Genomic DNA, 14,431 nt, shown 5'->3' with positions numbered 1-14,431 from the left:
AGGTGGTAGAGAGTACAGAAGTTATAAGGGAACGCGAAGGGGAATTGTGACCGAAAGGGGTAAGGACGAAGGATAATTTGGTCGAGAGGTAAAAGTATGAGTAAAGAAAAAAATACGTAGGTGAGGGAGGGAGATCGCGTAATGAGGAGGAGGTAAGTGGGGAGAAAAGGATAGTCTTTGGTAGTATCTGCGGAGTGGGAGAGGAGGTAGCGCGTTGAATGTGCATGAGCGCGGGTGTGACAGTGTGAGAGTCATACTGGCACTGAGTACCGAGTACTACCGAGTAGTGGAGAGAGACTCGCGCCTCGTGGCTTTACGAACAAGTCAGTCCAACTGTCGAATAGGTTGCACGTTGGACCGGGGACTCGGCCGCGTTCCTCCCAAAATAAGGATTAATAAACAACACACAGTGTGTGGCGAGTACCCTTGAAATATTCGATGAACAATTGAAACGCGATCTTATCCCTTCTCTTATCATCATCGAGCTACGTGCGACTCGACCTCGAAGAACTAAACATCGAGTTTCGTTATTCCGAAGAAACGAGGATGGTGCAACGGAAGTCCAGTGGCTGTTAATCGGTGAACGCGATGATAGTTTACTGGGCAGCAGATCTAATGAAGGAAAGTGGGACTCGTATATTTTTGCGTGGCGTGACGCGGTGTCGTTGTCTCTAATGAGGATAATAGTCGCGTGTGAAACTGTCCTATACGCGCTGCGCGTCTCATCTCCGATCGGACTGTCCTCTCGCAAAATTCCAAGGGAATGCATCGGGATGATCGAGTGTGGATAATCGAGGAGTCTCCGAGCGTAGGATGAGCGAAGGCTCGGTGCTTCCGGTCGCAGCGTGGCGTGGCGCGCCGGCTAATTTGACTTTTGGAATGCTGCATATGGAGCTGGAATGCAACGGGCCTGTCCGCATCGCGTGCGCGGTATATCTACTGCTGCTGCGATTCTTTGTGTGCGTCTAATGAACGCGGAATCGTAATTGCGGCGTGTATAAGACGGAAGGAAGGAAGGAAGCACTTTGAGATTACGAAGAATTATCGAAAACATTCTTTGGCGGCTTGAAAAATTTCTCCATAAATTAGCGCGTAAAAAGTGGTGCATGCGCGGTGCGGCGCGGCACGGTGAGCTCCTTGCGGTTCGCTGGAAAATCAGTGGCACGTCTTTTACGATTTACGATCCTCGAATGGCTACGATAAAACTCTAGTGGAATTCTCGAAAGCCTCTATATAGTTTACTCCTTTTTTTACGTTTTCTATCGCGCGCGGCGGCGTTCGCCTATTTCTATTGTTCAATTGTTTTTCTGCAAAATCAGGATACGGTTAAACGCAGCGTCTCCTCCTTCCTCGTCAATTCCAATTACGATAGAGTTTCTCGTCGCTCCGTTCTACAATCGACACAATGATAGGCGCAGCTGTAATGCTATGCACGCAGTTCTTTCGTCGGACGTCGCTTGTTTAAATTTACATCGTGACGTAATTCTTGAGCGGCTACTCTGCTGCACCTCGTCGCGCCGCTCTGATACCTTTCAAAATCAGCTGGGAATCTAAAACAGTTGCAAATCGATGTGATGCCTTCGTTCGTTTCTTCGTCTTGATAAAATGTCTAAGAGGCACTTTGCTCGCACCGTCATTCCTTATTGTAATACCGGAATTAGATTGCTTCGCACGTTTCTACCGTTTGGCTCCGGCGAGAATGTCCTATAATTTCACTCGCTATTTTTCCATTCCTTTCTTCCTCTTTTTACGAGATATACCGACTACCTGGTATATATTATCCGTATATAGTTGCTTAATGCTTCGAGACAGTTATAAAGTTCAACCTTGATTTCGTAGGCGTCGCGTGGCGTAGCTCTGACATTGCCCTCTCTCTCGAACGTTCTTCCAGCATCAGCCATATATATAATATAGTAGAGTCGAACGAGTCACGTGGGAGGGAAGAGCGCAAAAAATCATGAATCGAAGCATCCGCATTACCGATTCCTCATGATTTTCAGTATTCCACGAGGTGTCTCTAATCTTATCTGACGGAGAAACCAGCGACTCTTCTGTATATATGTGTGTGTTTGTCGAGATACCATACCGTTGATCGATCTTCGATAGCGATACGATGCAGTTGGAGTAAGCCGAAAGAAACCTCGTTCACTCTTTTGGGTGCATCGAAGCAGCGAGCGAGCGACCATGCTTAATTGTGTATGAGGCTATAAACGTCCGTCCATCTGTCCGTCCTTCGATCTTTTTCGAAAGAGAGTGAATGTCAAGTGTGGTGAATATATAATAAGAGCCAAGTGCAAGTTTACCGATCTCGTGCAGAGTGGCAGTGAACTCTGTGATATGGGAGCTGCTGATATGGATCGAGATATTCCTAGCAGCACGCTTGCGACCTTGAGGGGTATACTAGTCAATTCCCTTTCGAGGGAAAACCTAGGAATTTACGACTTTCCCACCAGAAATTCTAGGAAGGTTCGCTTTCAAGGTATACTCTTCAACCGAACTCTATTATCTAAGAGTAACGCAATTATCATATTTATGCTACTTTCTTTCGGATTTTTCGCTATATACCGACGACATATCAACGTTGCAAATTTGACAGGACCGAGTCGATTGGAGATTTGCATGCTTGCGTCATTCACAGTTTTTTATTCGCTTCGTATATAGTATACCTACCTACAATCTACATATATTACAGAGGAATAGGAAAATAGCAAGCGAGTGGTGGTGTGGTTTGTTCCGTATTTCTCGTCGATATGCCTATTGAAAAAGTGTTTTATAGATCGTTCTCGAGAGACCACGTCCAACGACGTGTAACGCGCGTTAAAGTGCATCGAACCTGATTCAACGGCAAAGTTCACCAATTGAATTTGCTCATGAAACGCGTGGACTATGGGATGCTCGTCGTGCGCGCCGCTATAGATGCATCATTACCGAGAGCGACACATTACTTTTTATGAACTTTTAAGACGGAATTGTGATGTCATATATTTGACCTTGTTTCCGCGTAAATTTACTGAGATTAGCGTTGCGACATGGCGTCTCCAATGACTCTTTGCGAACACTCTCGATTTCAAATAATTGAATTCGTCGCCACTGCTCCCGCTATCGTCTACTATAATAATTTGTTTATCTCACTCTCTCCTCCTCACACCGCTCCTATAACATTACTTTCTCTCTCATTATACTGAAACAACCTGTATTTCATAATGCCTATAAGCGCAGTCCTCCTGAGACTCTCGGTACAGAATCATCTACTTCCATCCCCATAACATTTTCAATCCCCCTTTTCACTTTTCTCTATTTAATTCAACACTCACGTTGATCCGACAAAATTTTCTTTCGACGTATCTATTTTATATGTAGATATAATAAGAACCAATTAACATTTCAAACTGTATTTCTAATGCAGTCGCGTTGAAATTCATAATTCATGAACCAATTTAAAGGGTAACTTTAATTAATTTCGTGATTAAATTAAAACGGTGCCACGTACGATAAAAGAGAGAAATTTCAGGTAAATAGATTTTGCCAAGATTATTATACAGTGTGAAAATATGAGAGGATAAGAATGCTTTGGTACATTTTCTCGTGATTTTTGTCAGGACGACGTCATTCATTTTGTACGCATATAGTATAATTGCAATAAAATTCACGTAATAAGAAAGGTGTGTTGCGATGCAGAAGCGCGTATACGCAGAAAACTCGTCGGCTGCTGAATATTTTGCACGAGTTTTTCCGGAAAAGCATGTCGTCGGCAGAGTGGTTTGAAGCAAAAACCAAGCGCTTCATAGTAATTTAAAGGGGAGCTGTATAGATATATATACCTACCGAAGAGGAGTATAACGGTATCCCAAGGCGAAGCACAGAAGGAACATTCTTGGATTATTTATTCGATCGGTTCGAAGGGCTTTCAAACGCCATGCAAAGATCGCATCATCACAACTGAGTCAGAATCCCACCGTTCTTCTTTAATTACAGCCGCACCAATACACATTACCGACAAATCATTCATTTTCCGTTTTTCTATATGCATGAAATTACGTAAAGATGCAGATTCAAGAGAGCCACGATAACTGTAAACACTATTGCAAAACTGTATTCTTTCTCGAGGACAGATTTGTTCTTGTCACGCGCTGATTGGTCCATAGTGTTATTCCCAAGCTCCTGAAAAGGGAAGAGCGCCGAACGATCCGGTCGTTGGTACGCAGTCCATCTTTCGTATTATTGGCAAACTTTCAATTTAAAAACTGATTATCCCAGGAGGAAAATGGGAGCAGCGAACACTTGGACTGTCGCGCACGCTCTCCTTCAATCGTTCGCGTGGAAAACATTATCCATGGATAATGCTCTTGTGTGTTCTTCTGTGCAACCTGAAAATATGCTCGACGTTTCAAAACTTCTTCGAGCATAAAATTCATACTTTGATCAACAGCTGATCATCCTCCTTCAGATTTTATAAGGGCTGTATAATGGTGTACTCAGCCTATCCTATACATAATATTCGTTTTAATGAATTCATCGATGATCGTCCTTAATGAAGAGAGAAAAATTGAGTGTCGATAAGTTTGAAGTAAAGAGGAAATTGGAAATAGAGGGAGGGCTTCATAAGAGCCAAAGGCAATAATTGCAGGAGAGAGTAGCAAGATGACCTCACGCTTCATAACGCTCCCGTTGATATGCGAGTGATGGAATCATTAATTGGGATATGGATTGATTTATCTCGTAATTAACAATCACCGTACGACTGAAACGAGGCCAAATATTTGTTTTGCTACGTTTCTCTGCCTTCAGGCATTTCCTCTTCCGCGACCAAAGTGCTTTAAATTGAATTTCCATTTTCCTCCTTCCTTTTCCTATCACCCACTGCTCTCGCGCCAGGAATTCATCCTAATTGTTCATTCTTTCCGTCTGTAACCGCGCGTGTCTGTGTGTGTGTGTGTGTGTGTGTGTGTGTGTATACATACTAATTTCAATAAACCAGACATGCTTTTATTTGATATTTGCTACAGCCGAGGCTACAACTATATGCGTGTTTGTTAAGCAATTATTTGGAGCGAAATGTATGGAACTTTCAATTTTAAAAAATTCTTTCTCTTTCGTCGTTTTTCCGATGAGCATTCAAACCATTCAATTTCAGTGTATCCAGGTAAGAGCTGGCTCTGGTACGTGTACACACAATTACGTCATAATACTCTGGAACAAAGGAATTAAAATTAATTAATCTTGTGTAAAAAATCTTTAGAATATAATAGCTATTGTCATTATGATTTGTCAATGTTTAATCTTACGTGGCTGATACATTTTTCATATTTAATACTGTTATTACAAGTACTTCTACTAAATATTACGAATTATAATCAATACTATATTTAAGTGTAACCAGAATCTCCAATAGATAAGACATTCGTGGAATTATAAGAACATATACATATATACAGTCACATAATACATATATTTTAACAAATACTTGTATAAATTTTAGTCTGTTCTTATCGATGATTCAACCTCTGCTTTAAGGATAAATGTATACATATCAAATAAAACCGACAATATACTACGGTATATAATGAATTAATCAATTTCATTGTCTTTTCTCGAAAAGATGTGATAAATATTAAAACTATTACTTTTAATTCTATACGTATTAGTTAGCTCCCATACATTTGCATTTATCAACTTCCACATTTTTATCTTGACAGAAGCGCTGTGGTAATTTGAAAGCTCTAACAGCAGCTTATCCCTAGTCAATTTCAGCAGCTGCAATTCTTTTCACGTTGTCAAAATATGTTTGTTTACGCTCGTCTACCATCCCAACAACTTAATACGTATTTCAACGTTATGCCTCTATAATTACATTTCTACTTTAATTTTATTGACTAACATTTCTTTTTCAAGTGGTCATCAAATTTGATACTAGTTCTATTGTCTAAATATTAGTTGGCGAATGGCGCGACAGTTGAAGAAACCTTACGAATCGCCCTGAAGTCATTATATCATTAACTTAACACTCTCTTTCTATAACAGTTATTGTAAGGATTTTCGCGGTGAGACGAGTTTTCCTTGTAATATCTCAAAACCGTTTTACCGCAGATCTTATCAGATACGCGTTATTTATAACTGCAGGCTACTTAATTTTACGAGGATTGGTGCACGAGCAATCGTTTTTCTTTTGACATTCCTCTTACATCTTTCTGCTTTATATTATGTAAGTGGCATTATTCACATAATACAAAATGTACATTTAATTAATGATAAGAATGAACATTTACATATGTGTTGCATCACGTATTTAACGGATATTATTGAATACTTTGATGGACGCTGTCCATCTGATGCAAAGCTCAATTTACATTTAATTGCATTCTACGTTAGCAGTAAACGAGCGTTATACTATATCTAGCAAACGTGGACGTAATGCTAATTTCCGACTGACTGCAGTATTTTTTCAATTTGTAATTTTACTACTCTCTTATACAGACTGACATGTGATTGAACAGTGCATGCAGCACATATCTAAATGTATGTAAAAAATTCTTTGAAAAATTCAGAAGAATTCTTCAGTTCGCCAAGTTTCTGCGTATTCCTTAGATAGGAGCAAAAAGTGCAGAAGGAATACCGTGAACATCCTGTTAATGTTGCTATATATAATAAAACTAAAAGCGACAATAATGTAATCAATTCGGTTTTGTTATATATTTTAAATGATTGATGGAAAAAAATAATAAACAGTGCGAACTGTTCAAAAACTAGGACATGTTCAATAACTGGGACGTTGACGGTAGAAGAGAGAAAAATAAACCAAATACTCTTGCTCGATTTACATGTGAAATGTGAAATATCTGCTGCTCGAATCGTTTTTACCACATAAATTATACAGAGGGTATCATCATTTCTGTATCTATGCAAAAAATTAGCTTGCAGAAATTTGAGGACAAACGGGAGGAGACCACCAACAATTTATTAAATAAAAATCTTTTCACATATGGTGACGTGGTGCATTTGTGTGTGTGTATGAGCCTTTAAATTTTTTCCGCCTTCATATGCATATATTACTGTTACACCCTGTATTATTATTTGAGGGACAAATCAACTTTCATCGTTGATTGATTATCCCATGCGAACTATTTGATTACGAAACTAATCTGAGATGGCGAGAATTTAATTTCAATCCATCGAACATCAATGAATAATTCATCAGAATATATCCAACACAAAATAACTAATTCTACACCATATAGCACACAGCTCGAATTCAATATCGATTCTAGATTATAGCGGTGGCTGCCCAGGTATCTTCAGAGATAAGTTAATCCCCTACTTACCCTCGCCATAGAGTTTGATTATTGGATCGTAAGAAACTTAACTATCTCGTTAAATGGGAATCCAATTCCACCAAGTTTCCTACGTAACAAATGACTTTCATTTTTTGCTTTTTCTATATAAAAGGCATTCATTATCTTATATGTAAAGGCTTTTCAACCTAGGTGATAAAATACAAATGTATTTTACAAATTTTAATCTTTCCAAGTCATTAAACCTGTACGGTGATAAGAAAACAATTTACTAAAAGTCCACAATTTTCTTTATTTAACTAACTTTGTTCCGGGCTGTGTAATTTTTAGTTAGTGATTTTTCTGCTTGGAATTTCAATGACTGGGTAATTGGAAGAGAGTTTGGCTTAATATCTTCCTGCGATAGGCTATTATGTTAAAATGGTATTGAATCATTTCATATAACTCTCCAGTAAGGGAAACAAAGAGGTAGTTGATTATACATACGGTGAGAGACTCTACCTTATCAAGTATGCCCAGAAATGTAGACAGAGTCGGGTTTGAAGCACTGAAACGAGAATCGGTAATCGTATCAGCTATAATATAATCCAGCTAACAACTCCATTCTCTACCAGAAAGAATAAATCACGAGCTTTTTGAAATGGTTGAAAATTCATAATGAAGATAATCCTAATATTATAATCTCTCGTTTTTGCATCTAGCTGAGTCAGACAATAGAATATTTATATCTGACACATTTTATAACGATAACGTAATTGTTAAGATCGAATTATGATGATCGTGCATGGATACAGGGGAAGAAATAGTATATGACGTAATAACCGATTAAATCATAAAGTTTTTTTAATATACCATTTTTCTCCAAAGTCTCGTATTTTATGTTTAGTTCTACCTCAATTTTTCTTGCCATCCTGGATATATTTTCCAGTGGAAGAAGAAGCCACGAGTTTTTGTACTTTGCTCGATTTTTGCGGTCGAGAGATCGATTTCCTATGTGAGAAGAAAGAAAGTGCAGGTCTCTCTCCGATCGTTCTCACGCCCAGACTAGGAAGATAATTAATGTTCCATTGGGAAAAAGAGGTTAAATGCAATTGTCCCATGATACCTGCTGCCTGCGGTCTTCCATGTAGTTACTGCTGGCACTACTCTTTCACTCGTAAACAATTTTTCAAACTCCAGTAAATATCAAAAATGAATCGAGCATCAACTGCGCTCTAAGATATGGATTTTTTTCCTTTTATTTTTTTAAATACACAGACATATACTCCTCCATGAAGCAAATACCTTGAATTTTTATAAAAAAGCTCTACGATTTGTAAAATGATACTGTTGTTTCAATTCGACATATTTTCACGTTTTGTTCTTAAATAACACTGAGATGCGTAAATTAGTAAAGTGATTATTCTTAAATAACTTTTACCCATTAAATTATTTTGACGCATTATTTGTGGATATTGTAGGTTTAAGAGAATGAAACCCTTAAACTTACAATCCATCACTGTGTAGATATAGATGGTCAGGAATGTTTTTAAGATTCGACATAAACCGCTTACCTGATTCCATTTGCTCCACTCTCCATCGTTCTTTTCGCTTGCAATTGCCATAAAAATTGCATTTCTATATTTTGTAAAAAAGGCAAACAGAATTATAACTTAAAATTGGATTTTCTACGACCTACATTCACTTCTCCCATTCTGTCGTGTTTTTCCAAAAGGCCCCTTGTTTTGGCTAAAATTCTTCGCTCATTCATCTCCTGTCAAATTTGCAGAAACTATGCTACAAATCGAAATGCTATATCATTCCTTATAATTCAAGATTTCAGTTTATCCAGTAAAAAGCAGCAGGATAATTCTCAAACTCATTTTTAAAAATCTTTTATTAATATTCACCCTGCTCGATCTCAAATTACAAGAAAAACATTTTATATCTGATGGTTTTCCTTCTGTTATCATTAGTCAAAATTCTAATGACGTAGTTTATTCGTAGAAAACAACGTTCATTCATTTCCTTTTTAAAGTAAGTTACTTGGTCGAGTTCCAAACGTCTGAGAGAATCGTAGCTAGAAATTTGGACAATTTAGTGAGCTGCTTCTCGCTCTCGAGTGTCTTCTTTCTTCCTTCTCGAAATTTCTACATCTTTATACAAAAACTTTATTAACACTCTTTGTTTATCGTCAATTAACTTTCCATTAAATTCATCGCTCTTCCAATCAAAGGGTTTTCCAATTATTTCACTAGCAAGCAATTAAGAAACTATTTTTTTCTATACATATTATAAAAATAGAAGATCACTTTATTTTATATTACAGTAATTTTTGAAAAGATGTTATTAACAAATTGCTAAATCGCTTGATTATTATTTTAAGTTAACAGCAATTTGATGTATATCGTTTAAGTACTGTACACTATATTCATATTGTTATAAGATACGTGTAGAACCTTGGCATTCGAGAGAAATTTGCAATAGTTCGAGAGGTATCAGTCTGATCGATATAATCTTGTGACAAAAGCAATTGGCTTAATCTTGATCGAAAGAAAATAATCCAAGCATTTTACTTGACATAAATCTCGAGCGCACGATACAGCAAACTGCTGACTTGTAACACTCTAACGAGCGAATGCTGAATCGTTCAAGTTTCATCTGATCTGCCACTTAAATTCCTGTGGTAATTTTAGTTGGATAAATTACCAAAAAACAGTAGCTACAATAAAAAACCTCTAATATAGGTGAAGAAAAATTATTTCAACATTCACAGATACATTTCGTAAAAGTTATGGTTCTTCGGAATAGAGTTTGACGAATGGTAGCTGTAGCATGAAGGGCTAGAAGGGGGAGATTGAGGAGGGATTGCGTAGATGGAAATAGAATTGCTATCACGTGACGGGCGTTTGCGTTCTTCAAACAAGAAAAAAAGAAAAAGAAAAATCAGCAGAGAAATAGAGATCGCAATCTGATTGAATGAATAAGATCGTCGGACACGGCATACATATGGTTGCTGTCGTCATTGAGACCGAACGTGGGCATTGCTCGTGCGCAGTCTGTCTGAATAGAGCAATATCGGAAACTAGAAAATCGCTTGCAAATACAGGCTTGCCAGTTTTTACGGAATAAGTAATCAGCCAACTCTTTTGGAACTTGGATAGCGGCTGAATTAAAGCCGAAGAACAGTAAACGGCTTGACATTGCATTAACAGATATAATTTGGCAAGTTCCAAATGCATTTAAGCACTTCTCTTCCAACAGATGCACTTTTAAAGCTAATCCAATTGCTTCGCAATGGAGCCAGCCTTCTTGGTAAACCTTGTGAGAAGGCTTCGCAAGATACGGTAGCTGAGCGCCATTGAAAGTCAAAGTTCAAATTAATTCCAACAATTAGAACATGGGGTACGTTTTAAGCAATTTGAGTCTTTGGAGAGAAACCATAATTGTATATCAGAGAAAAATGATTATGACTGTGGCGATGCTGGATTTAATTATTTTCTCAGTGGCTGGTCATCAGCAGAAGAAAGTTGAGGATGCAGGGTAAGAGCAAGCTGGTGCGCGTGATAAGATTTATAGTGAACGAAGGAAAATGGCCGGTCATGATTATATGTATATTCCCGTTGTTTTCTACTATCTTTGATCCATCGGTGTTTTACATCTCCTCCTCCTCCTCCTCCTCCTCCTAGTCGGGGAGTAGACGACGACGACGTGTCTCTGTTTAGAGGGCGGGGGACATTTCCGGAATGTAGACAGGACGTAGGAGGCCGTCAGGGACGTCGTCAGTCGAGCCACTCTCTTGAGACAAGGGAGTAGAATCAGAGAGAAGAAACTCTATATATGAGTAAACTGGTCGAAGAACGCAGAAACTGAGTGGAAACCTTCAAATATCTTCTGTGTCGATACCTACAGAGAATGCTCCAATAATTTACCTTATAAGCAATCCTATGGAAATCCAAGGCTAACAAGATTCACGAGCTATTTTGCATTTCATGTATGAGAAACAAAAGAGCAGCGTTGTACGGTACGTATAGTCGATCGCATTAGCTGTTATATATTTAGTAGTAATAAAAGCAAACGAATCAGGATCCTACCGAAGAAAATATTTCACGTGTAATTGTGACCGCGAATGAGATTCATCTCTCACTCCTTCCGGTGGACACGCATGCATCAAGGTTATCGATCCTGAAGAACTCTTGAGTTCAACACTGTATATATCCAAGTAGGTGCTAGCTCCAGTAAAAGCGAGACTAGAATCCCTTTTGCCATTAGCACACGAGTGCACATACACACACACATACAAAGCTTCGGCTTTTCTCCCGGTGTTGGTGGAACCGCCCAGAATTCTACGTGCCGCTTCTTAAATTCCTCGGAGGATCAATGAACCATACCCGACTCTCAAGGTTAACGATCAACGCGCGCGACCTTAAAGATCCACCACGAGTACCACACCCCACATCCTCTCTCCCCAAGCTTTCATTCCCTGTAAATTCTCAATAATTGAGCAGAGAAAGCTCAACGTGGTGTTTGCACCGTTGGGAGATTCAAGGTCATTCCATCCCGCATTGATGACCTTGAATTTTTCAGAAAGGGAAAGAGGCGCTCCTGTACATAAAGCATTGGCGCTTTGATGTACTCACTGCGCGAATCCTGTAAATGGGAGGCACGATGGGTGTCGAGCAATGATGCTACGACGAGGGAAGAGAGCATTCTCCAGAGTAAAATGAGGTAAATTTACGTAAATTGACGTAAAATCAAGTGAAATCCAGACGGATCTGAATTAGACGGAGCGAGTGCAGGTGAATCGATCGATCCGCGTGTGTAGGAGGAGGTTGGATGTTGCAAGGGTGGGGTTGTGTAGGATACAACGATCTGGGAGGGTGGTACTACGGCTGATCGATGGAACAGCAGCGCCACCAGCTAGTACGGAAGCGAGAGGAGATGCCGAGACCTTGCTCCACCGAATCCAGGGATATCCAGGAGCACTATATATACATATATATATAGAGAGAGAGAGAGAGAGAGAGGCGACCAGGCCAGTTGCTTGAAATTCCTAAGTGTCCCATATGTCAGATATGGCTAACCATTGCATAGACCATCGTTAAACCACTTTGGTCTGTTCCCCTGCTTCCCCCTGCTCCCCCTGGAAGCCATGGATGCTTGCCTGCTAAATTGATTTGCTTCCCCATAAAACCATCCATTCGATTCATCATTTAACTGCGCTATCTCAATTATCCAGCAGTAACGTCGCTCGGAATTAACTATGTTTGGTGAAAAATATCGAGTCAGTGGTTGTGCGAACCACAGCTCTGGCCAACCGATTCTTATCTATCGAACAATTGTATAAAATATTAACGCATCTCCAGGGTTTAGACGCTTTTTCTTTCTCGAGTTAAAAATCGATTTATTTGTCAACTAAAGAGTTTGGAGTTACCTGTAGCTCTTGGGTATCGAGGGATGAATAGTATAGTTATTTTATGTACGTATAGTATCGAAGATACGTTGAACCCTGAACATTTTAAATTCAGCAGGCGATTTGGCGGCGTGGTGGTGGTGGTAGCGGCGGCGCAGAATTTCACAACGGCGTCGGCGTCGGCGGCGGCGGCGGCGTCACCGTCGCCGTCGCCTCCAACACTATATGTTCGCGTTGCGTTACGTTGCGCTCTCTTCGCGTCTCTCGCAAGCTCAGTTCTTGCCTGGAAAGCTCGCGAAACGGCCGCGAAAACTCTCCCTCTCCCTCTCCCTCTCTCTCTCTCTCTCTCTCTCTCTCTCTCTCTCTCTTTCTCTTTCTCATACACTCTGTTTTTCCAGTCAATTTAACTATCTTTCTCTCTGCGATTCACCGTCTCTTGGTCAGATGTAGTTCTCTCAGCGACGGTGGAAAAATGACGCGAAACAAAAAACGTATCGTGATTATTGGCAACCAGGTGCGACGAATTATCTCCTGCCTCCTCGAACATCACGTTTTTTGCCTCAATACTCGCTACATTATTTGATACATTTTTCGAACATTCCTATGACTTCCACGCGTCGAGATATCGCATGTTAACGAATCAACTTTTGTTTTCCAGCGATTTTAACGAAATTCTATACATTTAACATGCGGATAGGTTTAGTTTGATAAAATTGCGAGCTACTGTCGAAAGTCTGCTTTCCAATAATAGATGCATATCTATATTCACGAGTCTTTTTCATTAATTTCCAGAATTTCATCGGGCCTTGATTATTAAATTGAACCAAGTCGTAAAATTTCATTCGATCTCGTGGAGTAACGATAAAACATTAGCTCAACGTTAATTTTAATACACGTGGAAATGTTTGTCCAAGCTCAATTGGCTGAAGACTATAGCGGTAATTGAATACTATAGGATATTAAATATTGCAGCAATTGGAAAACTCTGCATGTAATCAAATATATACGGCAAAAAAATTCTTCATCGAGAGGAATTATTTTCTCAATAAATAAAGATGTAGGAAGAGAAATTAGAAAATTTGCCAATTAGTGGTAGGGGAAATATTGGATGTATATTTCTCCTCTCTCTCTCTCTCTCTCTCTCTCTCTCTCTCTCTAGTGCAGGATCTCTCGAGATAGCTAAATGCAAAGCTGAGATATTACTCCCATAGTTGGTATGCGAAGTGAATGTTCAAGTTAAGCGTCTATGCTTGGCATTTCTCACGAAAGATAGAAAATAATGTACAGTAATAATTGAACAAACTAGAGTCAAGAATCTTCTCACTTTTTAAACACTCAAGGTCCATTTTACTACAAGTCCCCATATTTTTAATCTTACGCTTTGTTCTTTCAAAAATAAAATAAGCTATTTTTCTGCCTTATCGTGAAAAACAATGACAAGCAAATTATCAACTATATACACATCGTAAAATAAAACTTAGCTTGCTGTACAAGCCTAATAAAAATTATACCGTGCTAAAACCTTGTTTTTCCCCTTTGATAAATCCCTGCAATAACCAAGAAATCTCAGAGGGAAATTTTTAGATGAAATATAAGTAGCTTTCTTACAAAATTTTACTGTTAATTTTGGTTGAAGCGAGAAGAGCGTAGTGCTATGGTGAAAAGTAGCAGCAGCATACCTGTTTACACCCAGTGCTTACAGAAATGAGAATAGTGAAATGAAGCGGTACTGCAATAAAAGTGTTTCTTT

The 14,431-nt window shown here is 39.1% G+C and overlaps 1 protein-coding gene across 22 annotated transcripts in view; it reads left to right on the top strand.

The window, feature by feature from the left end:
• The window catches only part of ens (ensconsin), a 121,780-nt gene that overhangs the window by 76,934 nt on the left and 30,415 nt on the right, over positions 1-14,431 (top strand). For 2 of the 22 annotated variants that reach the window (XM_066732030.1, XM_066732001.1), the window contains exon 1: positions 302-2,479. The exons of 12 other annotated variants lie outside the window; for them this stretch is intronic. In XM_066732030.1, the coding sequence (XP_066588127.1) occupies positions 2,338-2,479 (142 nt within the window). In that variant the 5' untranslated portion in view covers positions 302-2,337. Of the gene's footprint in view, positions 1-300; positions 2,480-12,968; positions 13,196-14,431 lie in introns of those variants that run through there. 8 more of the 22 variants (XM_066731950.1, XM_066731936.1, XM_066731958.1 and 5 more) reach the window with 6 other exon arrangements.

Source organism: Prorops nasuta, unplaced genomic scaffold (genome assembly GCF_024137725.1).
Source record: "Prorops nasuta isolate Cenicafe-Biocafe unplaced genomic scaffold, Cenicafe_Pnas_1.2 PNAS00002, whole genome shotgun sequence".
Lineage (NCBI taxonomy): Eukaryota > Metazoa > Arthropoda > Insecta > Hymenoptera > Bethylidae > Prorops > Prorops nasuta.
This window is presented reverse-complemented; position numbering and strand designations above follow the sequence as displayed.